Below are 27,960 nucleotides of genomic sequence, written 5' to 3' on the forward strand. Positions count from 1 at the left end.
TATATGTACTAAGATTTGTTTCTAGGCTACATATTCCAGTTTATCGATCCATCTATTGAGTCTCATACCAGTACCACACTATTTTGATTTTTTGTAGTTTTACAATATATTTTAATATATGGTATGTTTTAATATCTTCTTTTAACGAAAAATCCTATTTTAGCCCATTTCCTATGAAATTTTTACAAATCTTTTCCAAGTTAAAAAATTATCTGGGATTTTAATCATAACTACAGTAAATCTATAAACTAGAAAGAACTGGTGTCTCTCAAATATTTGAGTCTTCTCATTCAGAAACATGGACTTGAAATTCTATATTTTAAAATTTTATAGTTTTTTCTAAATTGTTCTTTCATATTTCTTGAAGAGGTTATTCTCAACTGTATTATTTCCTTGTTAATTATGTGAATAGGATCTTTTTTACATTGTACTAGAATATTTATTTTATACATTTATTCTGTAACCAGTTTTTCTGAACTCTTAATAGTTTTTTACATGATTCTATTGGATAGTCAATGGAGACAATTACATCCTCAATAAACACAAATTTGTTTTCTTTCCATTATGCATATTTTTTGTTTCATTTCTTATTGTGTCGCACCTGTACAACAAAAGCAGCAGCGAGTCCTATCACCGGGATAGTCCTGGCTTTAATGAGAAGGCCACTAGTGTTTCACTATTAAGTATGACATTACTAGTTAACTTCTAAAACATCTTTGGCTTTTGTTATAAAAAAGTATCTTGATCCCTGAACTACTAATTTTTAAAAATCATATTGGCTTTTCAGCATCTATGAAAGTCTTACATTTTAACATCAATCTCTCCACTTTGAGCTAACACTTACCAAAGTGGAATTAGTAGTAAGAAAGGAAGAGGAAAGAATTTCTATTTCTTAAGTTAAGAATAGTCTTGTTTTTTGAAACCAGGCTCATCTCTAACTTTAGCCGTGGCACGAACTTAACCAGACTTACTGTGGGAACCAGATTTCTGGGGAGAGGAAAGAACAAACCACACCTGATTATTTCTCTGCTGTGGCCACTTAAGGAATTCTCTCTGGACTGTCCATCTAAACTCCTGAACTGGGTGAGTTGCTCACAGTAGGACAGCATGGCAGAGGGTGAGAAAAAGAGGGAAGCTGTATTAAACTCTGTCTTCTTGCAAAGCACTGAAAATGGTGGGGAGGTGGGGAACTTTCAGAGCTGTGGGCCAGAGCAGTGGTGAGGGGAGAGGCACCCACTGGGAGTGGGTCCAGGGTCAGTCTTCATACTACCTTTGAACAAAAAGGGCATCAAGATGGTTCCTTATCACTTACCCTCCTGGGCAGCTTTGTGTACCGAACATAGTCCTCCAGGAACAGAAGGGCACCCACAACATCCGCAGGCATTTCAGGTATCTTCTGGCTGATAAGAAGAACAGTCCGCATCAATTAACTGTTTTGCACGTAGTAGGCCCTCAGTTAAGCTACTGAAAGACTAAAATGGCAGATTACTAAATGAAGTGAGAGAAGAAACAAATCTATAGAACATCCTCGATTCATATCAAGTCATTATCCTGCTCACATTATCTTCAAAACATAACCTAGAGGATAAAATCTAAACTTCTCTGTGGTTTACATGGTCCTTCATAATATGGTCCCTGCTACCGGCCTAGACTCATCTCTCTCTGCGTTCCTCAGTACTTCCCGATTCAGACTGGCAGGTCCCTGAACAGGCCACACTTGCCCATGCCCTTTAGTCTCTGCAGCTACATTTGCTCTGCATGTGTATTTGACAGTAAACTTCTGGACAGCTTTCTAGTCTCAGCTTGGGTGCTTCTTCCTCTGGGAAATCCTCCCTGACTCCTATGAGCAGATGGCCTTTTCTTAGGCTCGGGATAGACTTAGTATCTTCCTCCAAGCCTCTTCAGTTTTCAGTTGTTTGTATACTGGTGGCCTTGAGGGCCTGGGTCATGTCCTCATCGATCTGTCTCCAGCACCTGGGGTGGTGCGTGGACCACAATGTATATTGGAGGGTGTCAAATAAATATGGTATCTTACAGTTTTCCATATGGATTCTACTCTCGTATTCTCATACAACTATACTGCCAACTACTCTCTAGAGCTGAGGATGCAGCAAAGTACAGAAGTCTTCCTATGGGGCTTACATTCTTTCTTGCTTTCATCAGAAGGAGTTTTTAGGTGTTTAAACTATTTCTTCTTCACACTGTTAATGTCAGCTGTTGCCTTATTTCTTCTCTTCCTTTGGGTAAGCCCCTTCCACCCGACGTGCCGTGGTCCAGACGCTGCTCCCCATACTGGTGACTTCTAGGTGTTTCCATTTGTTACTGGCCATCTTAAAATGGGATTTCCCCGTCAGGCCAGTCCTTCCCCATCTTAGCTAACAGACTGAACAATACACACACACTGGATGTTTTTCTAGGACATATGGTCAGCCTTGCTTCAAAGAGCAGATTTTTTTAACAACTGAAAAATGGAAGAGTGCTCAGAAGGATGGGCAAGTCTCAAAAATGAAATTGTAACAATCACAAAATGGGGTCAATTGCAAAGGAAGGCAGTAGGTCTGAGCCCAGCACCACAGCTGACACAGGAACAGGCCTACACTTTCTCCCCCATGCTGGTCGCCACTCATGGTCATGACTCATCCACGGAAAATCACTGTGTACCCAGGGGACTCCCCGGCAGGGTGACTAAGCAGGGGCACACTTTGAATTCCTTGTGGCAGGTAGATGTGCCCTTACTTTATAGAGCAGGGTAAGCAGACAACCGCCATCTCTACCAGGGAGATAACACCGTGTTTCCCCGAAAATCAGACCCAGCCGGACAATCAGCTCTAATGTGTCTTTTGGAGCAAAAATTAATACAAGACCTCATATTATATTATGTTATTATATGATATTTATATTTGTATTATGTTATTATATTATATTATACCCGGTCTTATAGTAAAATAAGACCGGGTTTTATATAATATAATATAATATAATATAATATAATATAATATAATTATAAATATAAATATAACATAATAATATAATATAATATGAGGTCTTATATTAATTATATTATATATAATATATAATTATATTATACCTGGTCTTATATTATAGTAAAATAAGACCGGGTCTTACATAATATAATACAAAATAATGTAATAATATAATATAAATATAATATAATAATGTTTTATATTAATTTTTGCTCCAAAAGACGCATTAGAGCTAATTGTCCGGTTAGGTCTTATTTTCGGGGAAACATGGTAAGAGGAATTGGGCATACAAGGTCCCTCGCCTGCTCTGTAACATTGACTCCACGTAAGAGTGGCCATCTATACCTTGTACACTGCTCCACTGTGGAGCGGATAAACTGGCCAATCAGCGCCAGGAACTGTTCTGTGTAGCGGGAATGAAACTGCTTCAGCAGGGTGAGCAGTCCCAGGACGAGTGGCGGCCAATCCACAGGGTCGGCAGGTTTTCGGCAGACCATTCCTGCAAGGAAGGATAAATTACCAATGACACCACCAAGCAAAGTGCTCGCCTCGGGCAGCTTTCATTCAGTACGAATGTTCGTGGATGTCCACATGATCGGGGCCCATCACCACCGGCAGGTGATCATCTGGAGGGAATGACAACTCTGGACTACATTTTGAATTAGGCCCGGGATGGATGGAAGCTTCTAGTGGTCTGAAGGATGCAATACAATATAGTGGTTACTAGTTTTTATAATTGCCACCACTGTTTCTTTTGGGTTATACAATTAAGGCATGCTATTATAAAAAATTGAAAGGTATAGATAAATGTAAATGAGAAAATAAAAATTATAGACAATCGACGTCTGTTAGTGGTAGCATGTCATATTAGATGCCCCGAACTATTTCTTAAAGGAAAATAATTAAAATGCTGGACAAAACATTTAAAAAGTATTTTTAAACATAATGTTGAGCGTTATATCAGAAAAGAATCTGCAGCAGTCAAGACAGTGGAGGAAGGAAATTTGTAAAGTGGGTGAGTGCCAAAGCTGGGTTTCTGAGGATTTCTGCCCAAATCTGGACACCCTGACCTTCTGCCTACATGGCTGAATGGGGAGCAGGAGACAGAGCCTGGGTTTCCAGGGGGAAGCACCGTGATGAAAAAGAACAAAGTTGGAAGACTTTGCCTGATTTCAAGAATTTAATTGTAAAGTTACAGTGATTCAGACGGCACTGTCAGAAGGATAAACAGATCAATGAACAGAAAAGAAAATCCAGAAACTGTCCCACCCTTATAGGATCAACTGAATTCCCACAAATATCCAAACAAGTTAATGGAGAGAAATCTTTCCAACACTGAACCTGTGCTGAACTTGGATCTTTTATGGGGAAGACATGAACCTTGATCCCTACTTCACACTGTAGATAGAAAGGAATTTGAAGCGGACCACAGACCTCAATGTAAAAGCTACAACTACAAAGCATCTAGAAAAAAACATAGGAGACTATCTTTGTGACGTTGGGGTAGGCACAGATCTCTTAGGACACAGAAAGGACTAATTATAAAGAAAAAAAGAGATAAATTGGACATCATCAGCATCAAACACTTATGCTCGTTAGAGTCACCAGTTCAAAAAATGAAAACATAAGCCACAGTGTGTGAGAAAAAAATCCGAATACATATATCTAATAAGGGACTTGTATTCACAATATATACATAACTGTTACAACTCAGTGATAAGAAAGCAATCAACCCAAACTAAAAACAGGCAAAAGACTTGAACTGACACTTAACAAAGAAAGATATAAAGAATGGCCAAAAAGCACAAGAAAAATTGCTCAACATCATTAATCATCAGGGAAAGGCAAATTAAAACGACAATGAAATTATCATACACACCCACTAGGATGGTTAAAATTAAGAAGACCAACATTGCCAAGTGCTGGTGGGGTATAAAATGGTACAACTTTATTATAAAGTTAAACTGGTAAGACAGATCCCCAGATCCCATATTCGGGTTCTTGTGAAGATGGAAATCTCTTACTTAAACCAGTTATCCTGCTTTACCTGACCGAGGCCTTCCCACTTCTGAGTTCCTCCATGCCCACTGCATAAGACACTAACATTACTCAGAACACACAGAAATCATCCTTTCCAGGGGGAAAGCAAATGTGGTATTTACAACAAAAGCTTCTTCTGTGCCGGGAGCTCCCCAGAGACTCTTAACAGACAGACCAAGGTAGGAGCACGTTCTTAGATCAGTCTTGAGAACAATGCTCACGAGGTCAAGTATATTTTTGGGATATATACACACACTGAAGTTCCTTCTTTTGTCCTATTTTTTAAAACTTTGATTCCCAAGTTGACACATCAGTCTAACTCATGAAAAGAACTGTAGTCAGGTATAGACACATTTCCAGGACGTGTAAAGGTTTTGTTTAAAGATCTGAGAATTCCATGAACAGTGACGTGCTTCCCACAGGCAGTTGTATAATGAAGGTACCTGACCTCAACCACAGGTACAAGGACGGAATTATCATCTCAACGGGATCCGTGAACGAATTGTTTAATGAAAATAAGATATCTTTGTGCACTGACAGTTCAGCATTATAAAGGATCGTAGATTCTTAATTTGTAACCCGGGGACAACAGAGGGGGGACATGAATCTCTGAATCTTGAGACAAACCCTTAAATCCCTCTTGGGATGGTTCTTGACATTGATTTTGACCAGTATCAGGAGTTAGCATCAGTGGAGCACTTGCTCTGTGCGAGGTAATGTATTAAGTATTTTAAAAATCTGATTGGCCTGAGAGGTGAAGTAACTTGGCCACAGTCACGAGGTGGTAAGTGCCGAAGCCAGAATCCAGACATTTGTTTGTCCCTTCCCTCCCACAGCAAGTTTATTTATTGGGCGCTACCACCAAGCTCTGCGATCTGTGGCAGTGACAAGGATTGTTGTGGGAGGTGCGTCGGGGATTAAGAAACATTTTTGAATGAGAGAATAAAATCCTTAAAGAGACTCCACATCTTTACCCTAAAAAAGCGTATGAAATAGGCATGGAAATACTTCAATCACTGGTTAAAAAATAATAAATAAAATAACATTTACTAAAAAAGCTCATAATACTTTTCAAGTAAATTTATAGTGGATTTTTAAAATACTTCTTAGAAACAAAGTTTGGAGACAGAGGAAGTACTTGGGAATCTATTAGAATTGTGATTATAAAAATGTTCAAGATAAAGTGATCAATGACAAAAAAAAACCGAAAAAATTAGGGTTATATCCCTGGACAGAACAAATCTACTGAAAGCCTTTGGTATCTATTGCTTGTACTAAATATTTTTACATGTTAATCATATATATCTTAAAGTACTAAATATTCCTGTATTAGTCTTCTCTCCCAACTATACTGTTATTCTTCATACCGCAGTTCTAGAAACACAGTAGGCACATACATTTGTTGAAAGGATAGGACATTAACCAAAAGAATTTTCTTTCACAAGATACCAGCTGCTAAACATTAACGAAACGAGAGGAGCCAAGGTCCCACACATTTTACTGGAAGGTTGACCCCTGAAAATTAAAGGTGGACTATAGTTGGTTGATATCAAATCCACCGTCTACATTTCATGAAGGTGCATCATATTTCAGAGGCCCAAAGACATGGATGCTATAAATATGCATTTAACTGAGAAAAGATCTCATATGTGACATGACACTAGACATAGAGCTGTTTGGTTAGATATTAAGCTACCGTTATTGTTACTTATTGCAGAGAATAAAAGTGATACATTACCTAGGTTTTTGTTGTACTGAAGTTTTGGCAACTGGGCGATCAAAAATAGAAAGTTGACAATTGGGAAATAGGGTAAGCGCTTCGTTGTTATGTATATCTGGAAAAGATAAAGGTAAGACAAATGGATGTTTTCTTCACATTGCCCAATATTGTAGAACACATTTTCAGATGGAAAGCTTCCATCTTCTTTTAATGTGCTCTTCAGACTACTTAAAACTAGGGTGGTCCCGTTAATTGGCTACCTGCAGAGTTTTATTTACCACGACTGACGCCCCTCCCCGCAAGCCCATAAATACCTGGGTATCAATCAGCCCTTCCGGGAAGGGAACAGTTTTGCTTAGGGAAGAGTAGTTACTTGCCCCCCTCCCCACAATCCTTTGAATGTCATTAACAAAGGGAGGGGACAAAAGGTGATGAGCAAGAATGGGGTGGAGAGCAAAATACAGCAGTCAAGGCAAAGCTGGAGGGAAGGGCAGAGAAAGGGAGGGTGGGAAGGAGGGAAAGAGGCAGAAAGAAAGCAGAGCTCCACATAGCAGAAAGTGGCAGTCCATAGTAGAAAGCAAGCAGGGGGCCCCCTTGCTTTTTCATTTGCTTTCCCCTGGACTATGTCCAGAGCCATCTCCCTCAGGTTCACTTGGCAGAAAGCTGGGCATATCCTTGCTACCCCACCACCCACCACCCCTAACCCCCCTACCCGCCCCTGCACCCCTCCCCGCCTCCTCCTAGCTGGCCTGGGAGCACGGTGGCATTCTGTAGGAGCCGGGTCTGCTTAGATTCTGCTTAGACTGGCCCAGCTCCATGGCTTGCTAGAAGCCCCGGGGAAGTTCCCACCCCCACCTCTAAGCCTCAGGATCCTCACGCAAGAACGGCACATTTCACAGAGTTGCTGTGAGATTAAGTAAGATGACCCATGTCTGGGTTAACACAGTGCTGGCTTGACATATAGTAAGTACTCAAAAATGTGAGCTGCTATTTAGGTTTATAATCTTTTATCTAAAAACCTAGGGGATCATACAGATTTCAGAATTTCCCATTTTACAGATTTTAGAAAAGTGATCCACTGTCTAGATCAACAGCCTGTAATCGAAGTCATCAGTATCTGCCTCAAAACACAAATATTCACAGGAGTACAAACAGCCAGGAACAGGTTTGGCCCCCAAATGAGATCTGGCAACAATATGTGAAAAAACACCAGCTCTCAGAGATTTTTGGAGATCAGAATTGCAGAGAAGAGTCTGTAGCCCCAGATTACACTTGTGATTACTGTCACCCAGAGGGAAGTGTCTTTGGGGAAAGAAGGACCAATGCAACCATTTAGTTGTAGTCAAGCAGCAAACCTCAGAGAAAAAAAACTCATCTCTTACAGACAGAGCTCTGACAAACACTGTATTGTTTGGTTCCACACCGGAGTCAGGCAGGGACGGTGAGCACAGCCTCACGTAACGTGCAGTGAGAGGAGCTCAGAAAGGGCAGGGACTCGAGGGAACGGCAGCCCTGGGATCTGCACCCGGGCTCCCCCAGTATTTTAGCACAGCGACCTGCCAGCTGGGTCACGTCCCTGTTCGTACCCCGCTGCGCCCCACCACACCATCACATCTTTTAACTATGAACCTTATTCAGTGGATTGTGAATGCCAGCTGCCTCCAGATAGGCTGTGATTTCATATAAGAGCGTGTTATCTTCTTTGGGGTAAGGAAGAGAAGGGTCCTGATAGTGGGCTTCGATATCCGCTAGGAGAGCTCTAAATGGAGGGAAAATAAAAACCAGTGATAAACATTAGAGACGAACGGAATTTATACAACAGTTAGTCTAGGCTATGATGTCATCTTTCACAGCCCCAGTTTTCTTATCTGTAAAAGAAGAAACAGAGGACGAAGAACCTGCCATCTCTTGAACCTTCTAATTCTCCATTTCCAATTGATCGTAAGTGGAAAATTTAACCTATTTTATCTTTTGGAGTCAACCCAAATCAAACGCTTTCGCCATTCAATTTTTATAAGTTGACTCAACTGTTTTCACACCTACTTTGTCAAAAGCACTAATGCTGTGACTGAGAAGCATGGATTATTTGTTGTGAAGTAGAAGGCCTGAAATGAGAGCAAGCTGGTGGTGAGACGGAGAGTATGAATGCACTCCGGGACGTGTGCCCAGAGCCACTCCCACGCATCAGCGTGCCTCCAACTGCCCTCGGGGTGATTAGTGACTCAGTTCTGTGGAAAGTCAGGTGTGCAGGGAAGTCAGTGGTGTCGACACCCTGTTCAATCGAAAATCCATGTACAACCTTTGACTCCCCCAAAACTTAACTACTAACAGCCTACTGTTGACCAGAAGCCTTACTGATACACAAACAGTTGATTAACATATATTTTGAGGGGTGGCCGGTTAGCTCGGTTGGTTAGAGCATGGTGCTAATAACACCAAAGTTGCCAGTTCGGTCCCCACATGGGCTACTGTCAGCTGTGCCCTCCTTAAAAAACAAACAAACAAAAACGTATATTTTGTATGTTATATGTATTAGCTATTGTATTCTTACAGTAAAGTAAGATAGAGAAAAGTATTAAGAAAATCATAAGAGAAAATATATTTACAGTATTTATTGAAAAAAATCTGCATATTAGTGCCTGCACAATTCAAATCTGTGTTGTTCAAGGCTCACCTATAATTGCTTTCTCAATCTGCGCAAGCACCTACCTAGCACAGTGTGTGGTGGGTTTTAAGTGATCGATATATGTTGGTTGAATAAAAGACTTCATCACACACACACCTACCTACCCACCCACCCAAGGGACAATACTGAGGGAAGAGGCTTCTGAAGACAGTTGACTATCCAGGGGAAGGAAGCCTATAAATGAAGCGAACCTTCTTACCCAAAGGGAACTTAAAAGAGAAGGTACTGAAGAAGCTGGGACACCAACTGATGATGAACAATGCAGGCCCGATGGCTCTTTCAGGCGCAGGCACTTACTTGTTGAGATTCTCCAGGGCAGCTGCCAGGTGTTTGGAGTCAAACCGACAAGAATAGTTTAATTCATTGGCAATCTGTTGTCTCAGAATCTGCATCTGCCCAACCTGTGAACAAGCAAGAGAAAGAACAGGTAGAACAGGTAAATATTTCAAAGTGATGGCAGGAAACAAACACCAAGACGACACCTTTTCAGGGGAGGATCACCACACTCTACAGAAAATTGAGGGCTGGCGAGGGCCGGTCCATGGCTCAGAGCACAGGAGACCCTTCAGGGGACATCTGGGTAGACTCCTGGACGCCACCCTCAAAATGTCCCCAAGGTCTAACATCTTACAAAGTAGTCCATTCATGTTCAGTTGTTCATGTATTAAAGGAGTCACTTTTGAAGCTCTATTTTCGCTCTTTTGGAGTAAGATCTCCAAGGTTACTAGCTGCGATGAGAAGCCCTACTTCCTTCATTTGTCCTAAACAGAACTCTCTCAAGTCCCGAGGATGCTATGTCACTCTGATAGTCTAAAATGTGGTGAATATTAGTCTCCCACACCACTCGTCAATATAGATCATATAATAATCTGGGTGAAAAAATAATCTACATAATAAAACCCACCAAGAAGGCCCCTCTAACAATGTTAACTCCTAATCCAGGGGTTCTCAACCTTGTTTTTGTACCTTGAACCTCTTGGGGAATCTGGTGAAGCATAGGGACACTCTTCTGGAATAATTCTGTTGTATGTACAAAATAAACATATAGGGTAACAATGGAAGCCAGTGTAACGAAATATAATTGTCAGCTATTAAAAGAACAGGCTGTGTGATAGGAGTTATGTCAACATGGTGGATCAACTGCTGTAACTTCCAACTGTGACGAGCATATGACGACTGTCAGGTGATGGTGAACTATTTTGGCGTCCGATATGGGATAGATGTCAGCTTGCTCCCATAGACTTGTCAGCATCCTAAGCCAACAATATATTCTGACTTTCAGTGCCAGTAAATTTCTTATTTTCTATTCTAGAAAAAGCATTCCTAAAAGGTTAGTGCTGGGGCAAGGACGAATAAGAGTGAAGGCTTGCTTTATAATTCCAGCAGCAATAAGATGAAAGGAACACATTTCCTTTGCATGTTGCTGGGGACAGAGAAACATCCAAGAAAAAGAGAGTGGCCTTCTCTAAGAGCAAAGTTATTGTTTAGATAAATGGAGCTTGTAACAGCTAAAAAGTGTTAAATGCCCTCAATGTATTCCTTTCGACCACTGTTCTTATTAAAACTGTTCTACTTATGTGAAGAAAATAAAAGTCAATGCAAAAAAATTGCTACGTATAAGTAAGAAACTTGTTGTGAATAGAAATATATCATTTACAAATCAGAATAGAACAAGTGCAAGAAAAGAGTGGTTCTCTCAGGCCACGCAAAAATGTCTCTCCAACCTTGTATCTGGCCCATTTAATTCCTGGCTTAATTCTAGATATGCTATGTCAAGGATTCCCTTGAAAGGAGCAATCTAGAAATGGGAACAGAAATCAAGTCAGTTTAATATAACTTGTTCTTATTTAAAGCATGAATCTTGGTGACCAACACTTCTTTTTGGTGCTCACTTATTTAATACAACACTGGAGAGGCCATGGAGCCTGGGAGCATGATAAACTCATTCCATCTATTTATTTGCTTATTTAGACCTATCTGGATTATCCCTTTTCTCCACGGTTTCTCTAGAGTTGCACTGACAAATACAGCAGCCACTAGCCATATGTGGCAATTTAAATTAAACTGGTTAAAATGAAATAAAATAAAACATTCAGTTCGTCAGTCCCATAAGTCATGTGTCAAGTGTACAATGTGTGCATGTGGCTAGGGACTGCCATCACTACTGAGCAGCACAGACTATTTCCGTCGCTGTTCCAGATCATTAGCACAGCTTAGTGGATGCGAGCTCCCCAATTCAGGAGGGAAACGACCAACAAAGTCACTGACTTAGACACACGGCTACTACTGAATACCAGCAATCACAACTAACAGCAGTCTGGAAGAGCCCACTGGGCTGCAAACCATCTGGCAGCCAAGAGGAAAACCCTCCAAGCCTCTCCCCAGAACGCCTACAACCACCCCTGGCTGCCCACAGAGGTAAGACATCAGGTCATTCTCTACTCCTCCTAGAAGGTTTTCCAGCAATCAGAAAACTAGGCCGGGGTGATATTTCACATAGTTTCAGAATCTGAAAATCACCTGGCTAAGGGAACAGCAGACCCTACATAAAAAGAGGACATCTAGCAGAGTCAAAGGCTCCTTGCGTTACCTACTATGTTTAAGCTTACAAATTAAACACACACACACACACACACACAACACACACACACACACACACAGAGAAAACAAACAATTCTCTCAATTATGGGCAATACATTGTGAATTTGGCCGAGACACAATGAGTACTGTCTCAATGAACAAATTGTTTAACTGGGAACGAGAGAATGGAACTTTCCTAAATTCCTATAGAGCATTCTAGACTCTTTCTGTGGTACGTGGTACTTCTAACCACGAATCAGTTTTCTGCCAGGAGACCTACTGGGCTGTTAGTAGGCTTTCTGAGGAGACAGGTAGTGTTTCCTTTAACAGTATCACCCAACAACTGACAAAGTTTTGTACTTGACAAGTATTCAATAAAGGGTTGTTGAATATCATGGGCCATCAAATGATGAAAGAAGGACACACAGCGGATCCCTGGGATCCACTGTCACAGTGTCAAGGCAGGATAACAGAGGAGAGCACACTTTACACTAAGTTGATCTCCATCCGGTAGATCAATCTCCTCATTTCCAAAGACTCAGTATTCTATTCATGGTGTAAGGACGATTCATGCCCCAAAAGGAACCTGGCTTTCTCACATCTATGCAGACACAGAGGGAGAGAGACAAATGGTCTATAAACAGACAGAGCGGTCCATTAAAGGAACTTGTTTTGAGAGAGGATACAGTGTTATTGAGGGAGGACAATTTCATTTCCTGTGTGAAAGCAACTCTTGCCAAAAGGCATTTCAAAAAGAAAACAGATTCCTTGAGCAAAAGGAAAACAAAAAGCCAATGAAAAGCATACTTAAGAATAGTTCCAGAAAGGAAGATAAAGAAACAAATGAATTTAGAATAATGGATGGAAGTGTTGTATTTTTGTTCTAATGACCAAAGAAAGAAGACTGGCTTTCTCTGGGCAACAAAATTACAATAATTAATAATTAAAAAAATATAGCATTGATTACCACCCTCTCCTTCAAACATACCTTCATTATAGCCTCGAGATAAGCTGTCCAAATCTTCTGTGTTTTGGCAATGGCGGAAAAAATAAATTTTATTCGAATTTGCTGAAAGGTTAAAATACATTTTTTATTTAGTGAATTTGGAAAGGCTACAGTACAATCTCACCTCAGGCTTGTTTCAGAACACTCACCTACAATACTTTTGAGGGGCTGACAGCATTCATGAGGGTTTTTAAAGTATCCTGAACAGTTCTGTCTCTCAGGATAATTTTCTGAAACATACTGAGGAAATTCTAGAAAAGAAGGCAAAATCAAAGAACCAAACATAATGAATAAAAGGAGTAAGTACTCCAGTTAACTGAAATGTCAGGTAGAACACAGACTAGTTAAATCACACCACACTATAAATAGGATGACGGGGAAGCAGTTAACTTCCGGTTCCTATTAGAAACATCCCTTGTTTCCAGGAAGAGTGGCTGGCTTCAAAGAGAAAAAGTCTTATCTTCCCAACACGAAACTCACAAATCCCATCTACCTATAAAAACACTATACTGGCCAAGAAATTCTAGTTTATTCTCGTTCTTACATACCTAATGGGAATCTCATTTATAATACCGGATGTCAGTAGGGGAAGCATGGAAGAAGAGTTAAATGATCGGCTCTCGTGTCTCCCAGGGGAGCACAAGACATGCGTGGGAACCAACAGGCTCACCTGTAGCTCCTTTACAATCATGAAGCACAGAAGCCTGTCTAATCCATTCAGGCCGAAAGTCCCCAGCGTGGTCTGGATTTCTGAGAAGAGGCGGCTGCTAGTCACTTCTTGATGAGTTTTCATATCATACCAAGTGTTCAGCTGGTCAATGTGACACGTCATTCTAAAAGAAAAACAAAACACACCCCAAACCCAAAGCAGCTGAGAATTCTTCATCAAGAGATGTGGGGTTCAATAGGATTTGGGGTATGAGATATCAAGAACAGTCACATGATTTGTGTTGAATGACCTCTGTACCTAGGCACCCAAAATATCTCTGGGGTGACACCTGATGGACCAGGCAGGTAAAACTGAGCCAAACCACCTTTCCTGCCCAATGCTGTTTCACTGGTTTCACTAATTCATTCCCACTGAGTTAGGCTGTTTGAGTCCTGTTAAGAAACAAGGTTAGGTCATTGTCAGGCTGGAGGACTTTAGAGCCCAGTTGTGTCTCCAGTTGTCTCTCTTCAAGACAATTTCAGTTGTCTTGAAATTTCTAGACTGTGGAAAAAACAGCCTTGTGTCATTTCCATTTATAAGTAAGAAACTGGGGTCTTGGCGCCCTATCTGGCAATTAGAGTATGATGGCAAGGCCATTTCCTCTTTCCTCCCAGTTCTGGTCGCCAACCACCGATCCCTTTTAGACCAGGAGTGTGAGACGATGATAACAACCCACGATATTCACTGAGCACTTCCTACGTGCCATGTGCTAAGGCCGTTCCACGTGCTTGCTTTTTCCTCCTCGTAATAGCTTTGTATATATAAGCCATTTGATCCTCGGTTTACAGGTGAGATGACTGAAGCTGAGAGAGGCTGGATTCCAACACCATGCCCTTAGCCACCATTTTAAAGATCCTCAAATGTTGGGGGTAGGGACCTTAAGTCACTAGCAGAGTGTGTTGGAAAACAGATGGCCAGATTCGGTAGGTCTGGCACAGAGCCCCAGACACTGCAATTCCATGAACTTGAGAGACAATATGCCCCCAACTGTGAGAACCAGCACATATCTTTACCGCAACGGGGTTTTTGGAGGCAGTTTAAAGAGAGCTTCAGGAGCTAAGGAGGATTAAATTGGAAGTAAATGAGAAGAACAAGATGATCTCCAGATCTGCACACGACCGCTCCTTTCCAGCTTCAAAGGGTCCTTCCCCCATTGCACAGTGCTGGTGGCACTTTCAGTGTGTCACTTAAGAGGCTTCCAACACTGATGATGAAATCAGTATGTGACATGGAAGTCCCATTTATGTTTAATCCTTTCTGCAAGTATTACCATGGCATTAGGTGGGTTTTCTAGAAGGGAAAACCCATTTTCTAGAAGGGATTTGGTGGTCAACCCATGGGTACCAAGAAAGGAGGAGCTACAAAACGTTTTGGATCTCTTAGTCTTCTTGGCCCATGAGTCACAGACAAAACTCATTTCTACTGGAATTTTTGGTCAAGTTTCCTAAGTTTGAAGAGACAAAAATAAGCCTGAAGTAGAGGGCGGTACAAAGGAGACAGGTCCAAGAACATTTAACTTACACACATTCAACTATGCATGCACAGCTGGACAGAGAAAGAAGAGAAATCACCTTTTCCTGGGTAATCGCACCAATCACCGCACTCAGTGAGCACGTGTGTGCGCGCGCGCACGCGTGTGTGTGTGTGTGTGTGTGTGTGCGCGAACACGAGACAGAAGATGTGAACCTGCCTTCACTCAGGCGGTCTCAGTACCTACTCACTGCTTCGTCGGAGGTCAGCCAGAAAGAGGAGGAAGACCGGCTCAGGATTCACCGAGAGAAGCAGCTTGCCAAGTCTCGACCATGGTGCCCACCCAACATATTCTCAATGGCACTTTTGAGGATGTGAGATTTTCGCTCATGTGACTTGCTGCATGCAAAGCAATGCAGTCTGTCCTCGAATGACAGACCAGTGCTTGAGTTGGGCTCCAGAGTCGGAGGGTCTGGTGTGTATTCTGGGTCCACCATTTACTAACTCTGTGATCTTGGGCAAGTGACTTAGCTTTTCTGTGCCTCAGTTACTTCATCTTTAAAATGGGAAGAAAAACAATGCCCACCTCGTAAGAGTCTTGTAATGAGTAAATGAAAGGAGGTGTATAACGTCCTGGGAGGAGCACACAAAGTAAGTGCTTGATAAATGTTGGTTCTTACTATCAAAAGTACTTGGGTGTTGGGCCAAGAAACCAGGAGGTCATCTTAAAGGGTCAGGATATGAGTCAACAAGTGCAAGAGCCAGTAACTGGAATGGAGGCGTGTACCAGGGTTACATATGTACAGATGAGTAATTTGTAATTTAAAAAATGTTTTAATACACCGGGGAGTCCACAGGCCTAAGTGAGAAGAATGTTAACTGACTGGAAAGCATGAGGAGCATAGATTAACGGTGGCCAAACTGACTCAAGGGTTGTTTTAATCTCTATTTCTTTGGACTGAGGTCACCTCAGTCACACTGAGGAAAATATGCAGTCTCAAAAAAAGTGAATTTGAATAAACCCATTAGAAGGGATTCAACTGCAGCAGGGACCAGGGTGTGACCTGTGAGTATATGCAATATGTGAGTGTGTTTAGAGACTTCAATTGTCCACGGCGTTCAAGGCCCAGGGGAATTTAGATGCACCTACTTTGGGTCTGTGATCCGCAAGATTTCTCTGCAGAGTCGACCAATGAACGTTACGGACTCGTCCACAGGAGTAAACTTTGGTATTGGAATATGGGTGGACTGGTACATACTTTGCCAGTCTTGAATCTAGAAGAAAACACAAAAATATTTAGAACATCTTTGACAAGTTACCCTAGTTATGCTTTTCTCACACAGTTTTACAATGATAATGTTGCATCAAGAGTGACAATAAATGTTCCTTGGCTTCAAAGAGGAAACTTTTAAACGGTATTAGTAGCCTCCCCCAAATGCCACATACAATGTTTATGTGTAAAAGAAAAAGTTTGTGAAAAAGTGAAGTGATGGAGAAGTGAGAAATGAGAAAGGACACAGGAACTCTGGCTTTTTGTCTTACAAGTGAACATGCATCAGTGCAATAATAAAAACCCAAAATATTAGAAGGCTGGAAGATACTTCATCTTTTAATACCTGAATCATATCAATTCTCTAATTAAAAGCTTACAGAGTGGCTCCTTGTTAACTACTGACTAAAATCTAACTTCTCAGCGTGACACTTAAGAATTTGTTGCTCAGGGGCGGCCAGATGGCTGTTGGTTAGAGTGCAAGTTCTTAACAATATGGTTACTGGTTCGATTCCTACATGGGCCAGTGAGCTGTGCCCTCCACAACTAGATTGAAAGAACAATGACTTGACTTGGAGCTGATGGGCCCTAGAAAAACACACTGTTCCCCAATATTCCCCCATAAAAAATTAAAAAAAAAAAAAAAGAATTTGCTGCTCAAACAATCCAATTAAAAACTAGGCAAAGGACCACAGTAGACATTTCTCCACAGAAGATATACAGATGGCCAATAGCACAGGAAAAGATGCTTCACATTATTAGTCATCAGGGAGATGCAAACCAAAACTACAGTGAGATACCACTCCATACCCAGTAGGGTGGCTATAACTAAAAAGAAAAAAAAAGGCAAATAACAAGAGTTGGTGAGGATGTGGAGAAATTAGAAGCCTCAGACATTGCTGGTGGAAATGAAAAATGGTGCAGATACTGTGGGAAACAGTTTCGTTGTTCAGTAATAATTTAAACATAGAATTACCATTTGACCCAGCAATTCCACTTAGGAATGTATTCTGATCAAAGTCTCAGAAGAACTGTCTGTCAAGCACTTGTGTTATAACAGTGACCACAAACAGCTTCATTCTGTACCCATTTAATTATGTCTGCTTTCTCCTTGGGACAGTAAACTCCCAGAGGTCAGGTGTCATACCGTGTTTCACCGAAAATAAGACATAGCCGGACAATCAGCTCTAATGTGTCTTTTGGAGCAAAAATTAATATGTATCAGACCCAATATATTATATTATATACTATATTATACCCGGTATCATATCATATCATATCATATCATATCATATCATATCATATCATATCAAAGACCCAGTCTGATATTATAGTAAAATAAGACTGGGTCTTATATTAATTTTTGCCCCAAAAGACGCATTAGAGCTGATTGTCCGGCTGGGTCTTATTTTCGGGGAAACACGGTATAAAGTTTTCTGCAACTGTCACAGCCCCAAAGATATTCGTGACTATCTAGTGCTAACTGATTTTTAGAAACTGTTTAAATAAACTTTGTTGTTGGCATTTCTGAGGTTTAGGGTATGTATTTTAAATGTCAGAAATAATAAATACAGTCAAGAATTTAAAATGTATTTAGACACCTTTGTTCTTAAGAAGTTATTACACTCTTGCTCCACGTTGTAATTTATAATACGAGATACTTCTTCCTGCCAGATCTTCAGAGCATAAATGTTGACGTAGTCCTGTATGTATTCAAAAGAACGATGGAATCCATCCATGGTAGCCCCCAACTCTTTCAGCTTGGGCATTAATTCACTTGGCTGTGCAAACGGGAAACATAAATTCTATTATGTTGGAGTAGATTGACAACCACTACAGTCTATCTTTCTCTTATTCGCGTACATATCTTAAAACAAACTATTTTGAATTGAGTTTACTGAGGTGAAAATTACCCATATGTAAATTTCCGACCTATGTTTTCTGAGGAAAATGACCATATTACTTAACAGATTAGGCAAAATAAAAAATTAGCCTTTATAGTTCCTATCTGCTTTAGGGTTAACCAATTTCTTTCAACTATAGGAAGTAACTCAGAATCACAAACAGTTCAATTCTTAAACTTGGGGATCAACAGGTGAAGGAAAGAAGTACTGGTTTTAAACAGGATTTTCTTTAATATGACTGGATTACAATAAAGAATCAAAAAGCACATCCGCTAATTGTACTGAAAATCATATATTAGATCTATGTTAGAAGGAAAGGTCTTGTTCACAATTGTTAAAAATGGTGCTGTAGCCCATTTTGCAAGCCGAGTAAGAGAAAGAGAAAGGACAGACTCATTTTGGTCATGTGGTACCTTGGCTCGAGGGTTGAAGATCAATCCCCTGTGAAGAGCAAAAGCAACACGTTTTACTAGCTCCTTTCTTATTCCGTCTTCCAGCAACTGTTTCGGATCCACCTATGTGCAAATTGAAGAGTAATAAATGGCAGTGAGGAAAAGCTCGGTCCTGAAGAAATCCACAGGAAAAATGGTTTCTAGAATCCACTGTGGAACGCTCTTCTACCTCTTTGCTAAAGGATCAGGACTGTTTTCCTTTCCTCTTCCTCTGTGAGCTTGTGTAGCTAAGACAGAATTAGACTCACCTCTTTAGGACTTGGTTTATCTCGGTAAATTCACGATGATAATTTTACAACATGACATTTCAAAGACGGTGGGTATGGAAAGTTTTAAGTTGCCTCACATTTTAATAACTTCATTAAAAGTAAAAAGCGCCTCTTTCTTTATCACTCGGAGGAGGGAGTGGAATGAAGGGCCTGCATTTGAATTCACTGTCTATTCAGGGCATCTATAACCAGATGGACAAACTCAAGTTTTGGGTTGGACCATGCTGCAGATTTAGTGATTCTCTTTTTTTTTTGAGCATTCTTGGAATGGTTCTGTATTTAATTCAGGGGATAAAATGAAAAAGCAAATCTGCTATCTAACTCTTTAAGTTTATTTTGCTGGTTCATTTTTTCTGTAATGAGAAAGCTTTTGTTATTTCCTGAGACAGTCTCCTACCAGAGCCATAAAACATCAAATCATTTTAAAGCACACTCCTTTGAATTCCGACTTGTTTCTTTTTTAAATTTGTAAAGAACCACTATTTTAAAAAATCATAAAGGCAACTGGTGGGGTCCATCTGGGTTTGATTATATTTAAACTTTCACGAAGACAAATGCATTGCAAGTTGCAGAAATGACAAAAGCCAGAAACACACGATGAATTACATCATGACAGGCAGCTGGCCACATCCAGACTGGGGAGAGACTGTAGGTCAAAGGCCTTGGGTTCTTTAACAGATAAATTGTACGATAAAAAAGAACAGAGAAGCCTGGAGATTAAAAGACTTAAAAGACATATTTTTAAAAATGGGCACATATAAACTATAATGTAGAGGGATTTACTCTTGGATAATGAAACTCTAAACAGAGACAGATTGGGTCAGGGCACATAAGGAGGGCCCTAGTGTGGGAGCTGGCTCCATTACATTTCTTGCCTGGAGTGGTGGTGAAAAGAAATGGTATTTCCCTTAGAATAACTCATGAAGCTACATAATTGTTTCTGTAGCTTTCAGTATCTATGCTCTATTTTATGATAAAAAGGTAAATTATAAATAAATATAATTGATGAGAAAAAAATCAAAGTAACATGAAGTTTTGAAAGATATATTCCTTATAAGGAGAGATTTAATGAAAAAGAATGGAATCTTTTCATGAATCGAAAGGTCTCAAACGGCCCTTTCAATGCTTCCTAGACTTTTACAACCCTATGGAGTGCTCAGAGCTGAGAGAAAGCCCCTTCACAGACCCTTCCTCACATTTCTAGCCATTCCCCTGAAGTTAGCAACAGTTAACAGGTTTCATATGGATCCTCCAGACCTCTCTTTATCCAATCGCATACGTAAGTATTTGTCCTTAAATACATATTTAATTTCAAAAGTCTAAATGGGATGATATATACATACAAACACCCCGTTCTGCAATTGGCTGTTTTCACTTCAAGTCTTGGAAATCTCCCAGTGGCAATTTCTTTTCCAATGGCAGCAATCCCTAGCACGAATGTACCATGCTATTTAGCCATTCTCTTCCTGATAAACACTTAGATTATTTCTATTTTTTTTTCTTTTTTTTTTTGGCTATCTCTAACAATGAACACTTACATCTCTGTGTATATCTCACTTGTTTTAAGTCATACTGACTAAAGTGAACTTATACATTTTATAAGTGTTTGAAATAGATCCTTAACCTTGGGAGGTTAAAGGTTAGCAAGGGCCCTGAGTTGTTGGACTGGCAAAGACAGTCCGTGAGATGTTCCCTCTGCTCTTATTATCTGAAAGCTTGTGGCTGAAGACTTACACTTTTCTTAAGCGGTCTTTCCTGTGATAGTTATTGCTAATTGTTACGTTTTATTAAATCCTTTTTATACTGGTCACTTTGCATATGCGACGCTTCATTTGGTCCTAGGATTCATCACTACTTTATGGATTAATAAGAAGTGATAACCTGAACGTATACTCTCTGCATATAAACTGAATTAAACTGGCATCAGACCTAAAGCATGTTTAATGGATTCTATTAGTATTCTATTAGTATATATAATAGAATTTCTTTTAACGCACTTCCAGAAAATACACACTAAAGTTCCATATCTATTTTAGGGACATTTCCTATATTTTCTTGGATTTTATTAGTACAAATGTTAATCTGGCAATTTGATAAATATAAATTTGTTTAAAAATCAGAGATGTTCAGATTCTACTGACGTCAGATAAACGGAAAATAAAAGCACCATGAACTATGTGAATGGGCACATCACTAGGCATCATAGGCTTGTAAGTTAAAACAGCAATGAGATAACACTTTATAGCCCTTGAAGAGCAAAAGTTAGAAAGTGTATAATAACAAGTACTGGCAAAAATGTAGGTAGATACACAGGAAACAGTCATTTCAGAAGACAATCTGGCAGTATTGAGACAAATTAAGTATAAATATGCCCTATGACCCCGCGACCCATTCCTGGGTATGTATGAGTAGATTTCAGAGATGCTCATCTGGACAATGTTTATGATGATGAGGAACGCAGGTGTGATACTGGGCAACACAGATGTCTGTCCCAGGGGCAATGGTTAAGTAAAAGGTGAACTTCTACGCAATAGTGAGAAGTAACCAACTACCAGACCCAGAGCAATATGAATTTATTTCAAAAGCAGTAACTAGTGAGAAAAGTTGGAGAAAGAATGAAGAGACAGAGCACAATGATTTAGATAAATCAAGAACACGTGCATACATAAAATTACACCATATGCGAATAATAAGGATACCTGCACATATATCACACATAGAGTGGGTGCTATGGGGGTGGGAACAGGCATGGGGATCAGGAGATGAGAAAGAGAAAAAGAAGAGAGGAGCTTACATGCATCAGTGATGACAATGACCTCAAAATGACAATGGGGTATGATTATCTCAGTACTTTGCACCTGAGGTGCAACATAAAAATATTAAAAATAAAGAAGGGTGGAAGAGAGAAAAAGAGAGAGAGAGAGAGAGAGAGAGAGAGAGAGAATGAGAGAGAGAGAGAGAAGAGAGAGAGAGAGAGAGAGAGAGAGAGAGAGAGAGAGAGAGAGAATGAGAGAGAGAGAGAGAGAGAGAGAGAGAGAGAGAGAGAGAGAGAGAGAGAGAGAGAGAGAGAGAGAGAGAGAGAGCGCGCTCGCTATTCCAAGGGAACTGAACCATTTTGTTTTCCTTGTTATTATAAAGATTCAATAAAATGGATTTGCCTTAGATTTAAATAACTCTTGGGTATTATGAAAAATAAAGACTGTAATGCTCTCTGTCCCTCTATCAATCCATGAGTGAAGTGAATGTGAAACAGCAAGGGACGCAAGATGCTAAGGTCTTTCCCTGTTCCCCATGGGATAAATACCACAGTAATCCAAACCAAGGGTCTTACTACAAGGCCTCACAGACCAGCATCAAAGCGTTACCTTGATGATGCCGACTAAAGTTGTTTTCATCATTAAGATGCCTTCAGTAAAAATGGAAATTGCATGAGTCAGCTTGGCGACCTTTAACAAAGAAAAAGAGGTTAATGAAGTACTTCAGATAAAAGACCCATCATTTCTAAGGGAAGCTAAAACGTTCGGCTAATGGTCCCAGAATGGGGAAAGACAATAGGAACGAGTGTGCAGCTTTAGGACGCTTGTGTGTCCCTGTCCCAATCAGAAATGAGGCTTTGTGGTGTCACTGAGACCACTGCTAGGCATTTTCAGAAACCGAGTCAGAAGACATAAAATAGTTCTTTAAGCTTTGACCAATCATTTCCCCTTCTTTGGGCCTCAGTTTCTCACGCATAAAATGAGGGCAGGACTTAATGACATGGATGGTCCCTTCCAAGTAGAAATGGCTCTTCGAGACTCTACGAAGATAATCTCCCCTTTCCTGCCTTCTACATTTTTTTCAAGCAACAGAGACATTGATAAGGTAGACAGGTGCTACATTTTTTAGTTAGAATAAATGTGGAAATTCCAAGCTTGAAAATCTAAATTCATGATGTAATTTTTGGAGTTCTGTCAGAGGGTGTGAAATTGATACATGAATAAAATGTGGTAACAACAGACATCATATTTTCAATTTTCACTTGATTTTACTTTTCACATCTTTAAGGTCAGGGAGAAAGAAAAGCGGAGGTGTTTGGGAAAAATGACCTCTGAGGTGCTTAACTCTTGAGTGGGCTTAAAAGTCTGGCTATAGGAAATGGTTAATGGAATACAGATTTTTCGAGCCACTGGTTTGATAAACCAAGCAGGAACCTGAATGTGAAAAGTCTAGGCAATCAGGACCAAGAAGAATAAGGGCTGATTCATCAAGACTATGCAAGGGCAGAGTGATCAGCTGAGGTCCATCCACTTCCTCTGAGAAAACTCAGGCAGGTAAGGCCCCCAATGACACCAGGACAGCGGAACAAATAAAGGTGTGATTGTACTGACGTGGCAAACATAGTTATCATTGAGAGTGAGGGAAAAAAAATCAGAATTGGTCTGGCGGTCCTGGGAATATGGCAGATGACAGATGTATGGTATTTCATGGTGTGGGTTTTAAATATCAAAAGGCATGAGTCAAAGGGACACGCCACCTCATATCGTGGGCCAAGCTGAGCGTAGTCTCTCAGCTTTTCTTTGTCCAGGCGAGTCGGCACTTCAATAATATCGTGGGTCTGAAGCTTTATGATCTTAAGCAGAGAAGTAAACATGCTTTCTGGAATGATCTGCAAAACCTTTAATGAAAGGGAAAAGCAGAAAAACAATTGAAAATCTCTTTCATTTTCTTAGCTGATAAATGCTAGGGTGGCAGTAAGGGTCCAGTGAGTACAAAGCCATTTGTCTACTGGAGGGGGTGCTCTTTTAATAACTGCTCTCAGGCACAGAGTATGTTCCTGCTAATAGATATACAACTAATCCTCATACAAATGCTGCAAAAACATCTATCTTTTCCACATGGCAAACTTGTAAAAGATTGAGGTCAGAAACATTAAGTAACATGGCCGTAGAACACTCGGCTACGAGGTGACACAGGTAAATTTTGAATCCAGGCCTGTGTGGCTCCTCGCTGCAGCATAAGTTCTTGAAACAAGGACCAAATTTCCCCAGAAAACTTCAAATTCCAACCAGGTTATGTTGGCTCTTTATCTGGTGCTTTTTAACCTACCAGCTCTGTGACTTTACAGAAGCCATTATAATCTCTGTTCTTCAGTTTCTAAACCTATAAAATACGGTTAAAACCACCAGCATTTAAAAAACAGGTGTAAAAGTTCTTTGAAAGTAAAACCACATCTGTACATCCACAGTACCAGTAAGAATACGTTTATTTTCAGGTATTGCAAATTTCTGGGATAAAATTAAGAGGGGAAAGAAACACGAGTGTACTTTTTATAGGGCCCCCAAGCATACCTTATGTAGTTAAAATAGCAGTTACTTTGCCAATAAAATAAATGTCACCTTGATGCATTTCTTACCTTCCTCACATAGGACACCAATTCACCAGAATAATATTGAGACACACTGAGAAGGTCAGGGCTATTTGCTTGATTAATACGAAGAAGGGGCAAGTCAAGGGCAGAAGCAAGCTGGAAGAAAAATAAGATGTATCTGTTCCTCTTCTTCGAGTCCTAACAACCTCCGCATTTCCAGAAATAGTAACGTATCACAAAGCTCTTGGGCTTTACCCAAGGAAGCAACAACCACTGAACTTCATCAATGTCATTAATAGTTTCTGACAAAAATATAATTTTTAAATGATAGTCTTCGGCGACAGCGGTGGCTCTCAAACTGTGGTCCCTGGACCAGAGCCTCGGCATCACCTGGGGACTTACTAGAGATGCCAGTTCTTGAGCTCCAGCCCAGATGTACTTAATCGGACACTCTGGGGCCAGAACCCAGCCATCTGTGTTGTGACCAGACCCCCGGGGATTCTCACGTACCCTCAAGTTTGAAAGCCACTGTGCTATAGAAGACAGCTTGCCCTCTGTGGAAATAAAATATTTTGATTGTATTGACTTCAATCAAAGATGCCATGGCATGGAAGATGTGCCATCATTTTACGTACCACTCAAAGGAAAAGATGCTGACAACTAAACTACAATGCGCCATCAATGGTAAAACCCATCCTCAATCACAAAGTTGTTAACATATGAAAGAAAGTGCACTTCAGAATCGATATATGTGGTAATGCCATCGGAAGAGACTGAGTAAATTATCTGTCCATTTATCATGATCTGAAATTATCTTGGAATCAAGGGCCATGCAGGATTTTAAAAAATGAGTACGTCAAAGGATTTATAGTTCCCTCTAGGGAATAAAGGACCCACAGGATTCACATTTGTAGTATACTGGTAAAACTTTAAACAAATTTACTTCTCTCATTTAAAAAGAATTTTCTGTACAATACTCCAACTTACTAATTCAAACTTCAAATATTTCTGGCACCCTTTGAAGCTATGCTCTCAGAAAAGAATCGCTAACAATTTTCAGTTTATAAAAAAATCCTTAAGCTATCCAACTGTCTAAAAGGACGAAATCTTGGGCCGAATGAACAAATCAGGTCAACTCTTTCCCAGTAGCTGAGAATGAGGTCTCACTGTTCTTTGCTTACCTTCAGGAATGTAGCTCTGAGTTTAGTTACCATGGATGGGTTTACCCTTATGCTCTCTTGCATGATAGAAGTGAAACTGTGAAAAAGGGGTAGATGGTCAGAAGACTTTCCCGGTGGCGGGCATCCGGCGCAAACGCCAGGCTATCCACATTACCTGTCAATTAACTGCCAAGCAAAAGAAAGGTCCCCTACAATCTGCATCGTGATCAGGACCTCCTCTTTAATGTTAATGGTTCGGATCATTTGGTGGAGAAACTTGCGAGTGTCAGCAAGAAACTGACATACTTGCAGATTGGATTCCAACTGGTGAAATTCTTGAACCTGTGTTACATAAATACAATTAATTGAAAAATCTTGAATGGCCTCTGTAGTGTTCATTTTTTCCACACTACGTACTAAGAACTTCTTGGCAAAATTTTCAGTTCAAATTACAATTTCTGAAATGGGTAAGCCAAGTCATAAAACAATGCACTAGGATTAGAAAATGTTGCCCTACTTCTTATCCTGTAAATATATGACATAATAAGTGAATATTCCCAATTTCCATTTCAGTATCAATAAACATGTATTGGATAATCCTCTTAATTCCAAACATTTGCAGGATTGCTAAAAACCAAAACAAGTTACATCACAACAAGGTGGTGGCATTTGTACACTATTAAGTTCTTTGGATGTACTCTTTAAAAACAAAATAATGATTCCACAGTGTCTGACATTTTAATGTACCCAGTTCACGGGGCCTGGGCTATATGCCAAAATAAATAATGCAAAAGATAAAAAGACATCTGAGATTTACAAAGTTGTTTATCGTTCTACCATAGACTAGAAAATCCAAAAACAACCAAAATAGAAAAAGTACAACTGAGCAATTGTTCTGGAATGGTTAGGGAACTCGGTATGCTAACAATGGACTATTATACTGAGTGGCCATTTAACAGTGACCATCCTAAAAACCTTGCAAAAATAAGAAAAGCTCACAAGAAAGTATGCCAAATAAAAAAGAGCATTAATTAATCTCTAAAAATGTACAACTATACCAATTAAACAGGGTTTCAGATGAATATCAACAATGTTTTCAAAATAATAGAGTGTATGGTTATTGTTCTGGTGCTTTTGTTTATTTTCCATTTTAAATCTAGTTAAACATACAAGTAAAAATTTACGAGTATGGAGGTATAATAATTCTTTTTTGGTGCAACCACTTTTTGAGTAGATAAAAAACAATAAACAATTTTTTCAGAAAAGAAAATGTGTCATTTATAAGCATATGATTATCATTCAACTATTTTTATTTTTTGTGTATTCTTTTCTAGTTTTCCCCCCCAATGTACATACTTTTTACAAACCTAAAAATGGTGTATATAATGCAATTTTATTTTTGCTTTTACCTCTTTACCACACTTTTCTTAATATTTCTATATTGGTTTCATAATTATTTTGCTGAGACTTCATGTTTCCACAAGTGGAAATATCATAATTTTTGCTACCATTCTCTTCATGCTGGTCATTTAATTATTTTCCCCATTTTAGGACACTGTATATGCCATAACAGTGGGCACATTAATTCATACTACTTTTGCTTCTGACAAAATATTCTCTTAGATATATTTCTAGGAGCAGATTGCTAGGTGCATCTAAAGGTATGATTCATTTAGAAAGACTTTTCTTACCTCCTCCAACGCTTGTATTAGTTGCACAGTTTTTCTGCCTGCAGCAGTAGAATCATCATAATTTAAAGACAATATTTGTTTTGCGATCTCTCTGAACCAAGCTTGAAGATTTTCTATTAATACAGAAATAAGGAAAGACTAGTGAAATCCCAGAATGCCTGTCATTGTGGCTTTGAATTTAACTAAATAATCCTTTACAAACCTAGTTCCTAATCTCAGAGTTTTTATTCTCCTTACAATAACAACAAAAATGCCTGGGGCATGCAACCTGGTAGAAGAGATGAAACTTTCGACCTGAGTAGCTTAGTCTATGATACCCAGCAGAGAAGGGTTAAAGGCCCAAGGACAGGGTGTAAACCAACGTGAGCAGAGGGGGCAGTGGCGGAGGAGGAATTGGGAAGGAACTGAAGGATGGGAGTGGAGTAATTGGGGAGAGTTTTCTGGAGAAGTGAGGAGGGGTACAGATCTGGACAGGAAGAGAGAGAAAGAGGGATAGTTTATCCCTGGATGAAGGGACCCACCTGGCAGAGGCTTTGGAGCAAAAATGACAATGGCATGTCTTGGAGGAAAGAAGAGACCAACGAGCCAGGAGTATGACCTACGAGTGGTGATTTGTGGAGAAGTCTGAACTGATTAGGTGATGCTATCTGCATTCACACACCAGCTGGCAT

At 39.9% G+C, this 27,960-nt stretch overlaps 1 protein-coding gene across 1 annotated transcript in view; it reads right to left on the reverse strand.

The window, feature by feature from the left end:
* The window catches only part of WASHC5 (WASH complex subunit 5), a 55,796-nt gene that overhangs the window by 2,215 nt on the left and 25,621 nt on the right, over positions 1-27,960 (reverse strand). Inside the window, 17 exon segments of the mRNA XM_033125826.1 lie at positions 1,313-1,400; positions 3,330-3,483; positions 6,763-6,859; positions 8,374-8,503; positions 9,728-9,831; positions 12,999-13,079; positions 13,166-13,267; positions 13,687-13,849; positions 16,346-16,470; positions 18,068-18,247; positions 18,784-18,885; positions 22,457-22,537; positions 23,605-23,745; positions 24,484-24,594; positions 25,620-25,695; positions 25,774-25,940; positions 27,290-27,402. Coding sequence (XP_032981717.1) covers positions 1,313-1,400; positions 3,330-3,483; positions 6,763-6,859; positions 8,374-8,503; positions 9,728-9,831; positions 12,999-13,079; positions 13,166-13,267; positions 13,687-13,849; positions 16,346-16,470; positions 18,068-18,247; positions 18,784-18,885; positions 22,457-22,537; positions 23,605-23,745; positions 24,484-24,594; positions 25,620-25,695; positions 25,774-25,940; positions 27,290-27,402 — 2,015 coding nt within the window.

The sequence above is a fragment of the Rhinolophus ferrumequinum genome, chromosome 14 (assembly GCF_004115265.2).
Source record: "Rhinolophus ferrumequinum isolate MPI-CBG mRhiFer1 chromosome 14, mRhiFer1_v1.p, whole genome shotgun sequence".
In the NCBI taxonomy this organism is placed as follows: Eukaryota; Metazoa; Chordata; class Mammalia; order Chiroptera; family Rhinolophidae; genus Rhinolophus; species Rhinolophus ferrumequinum.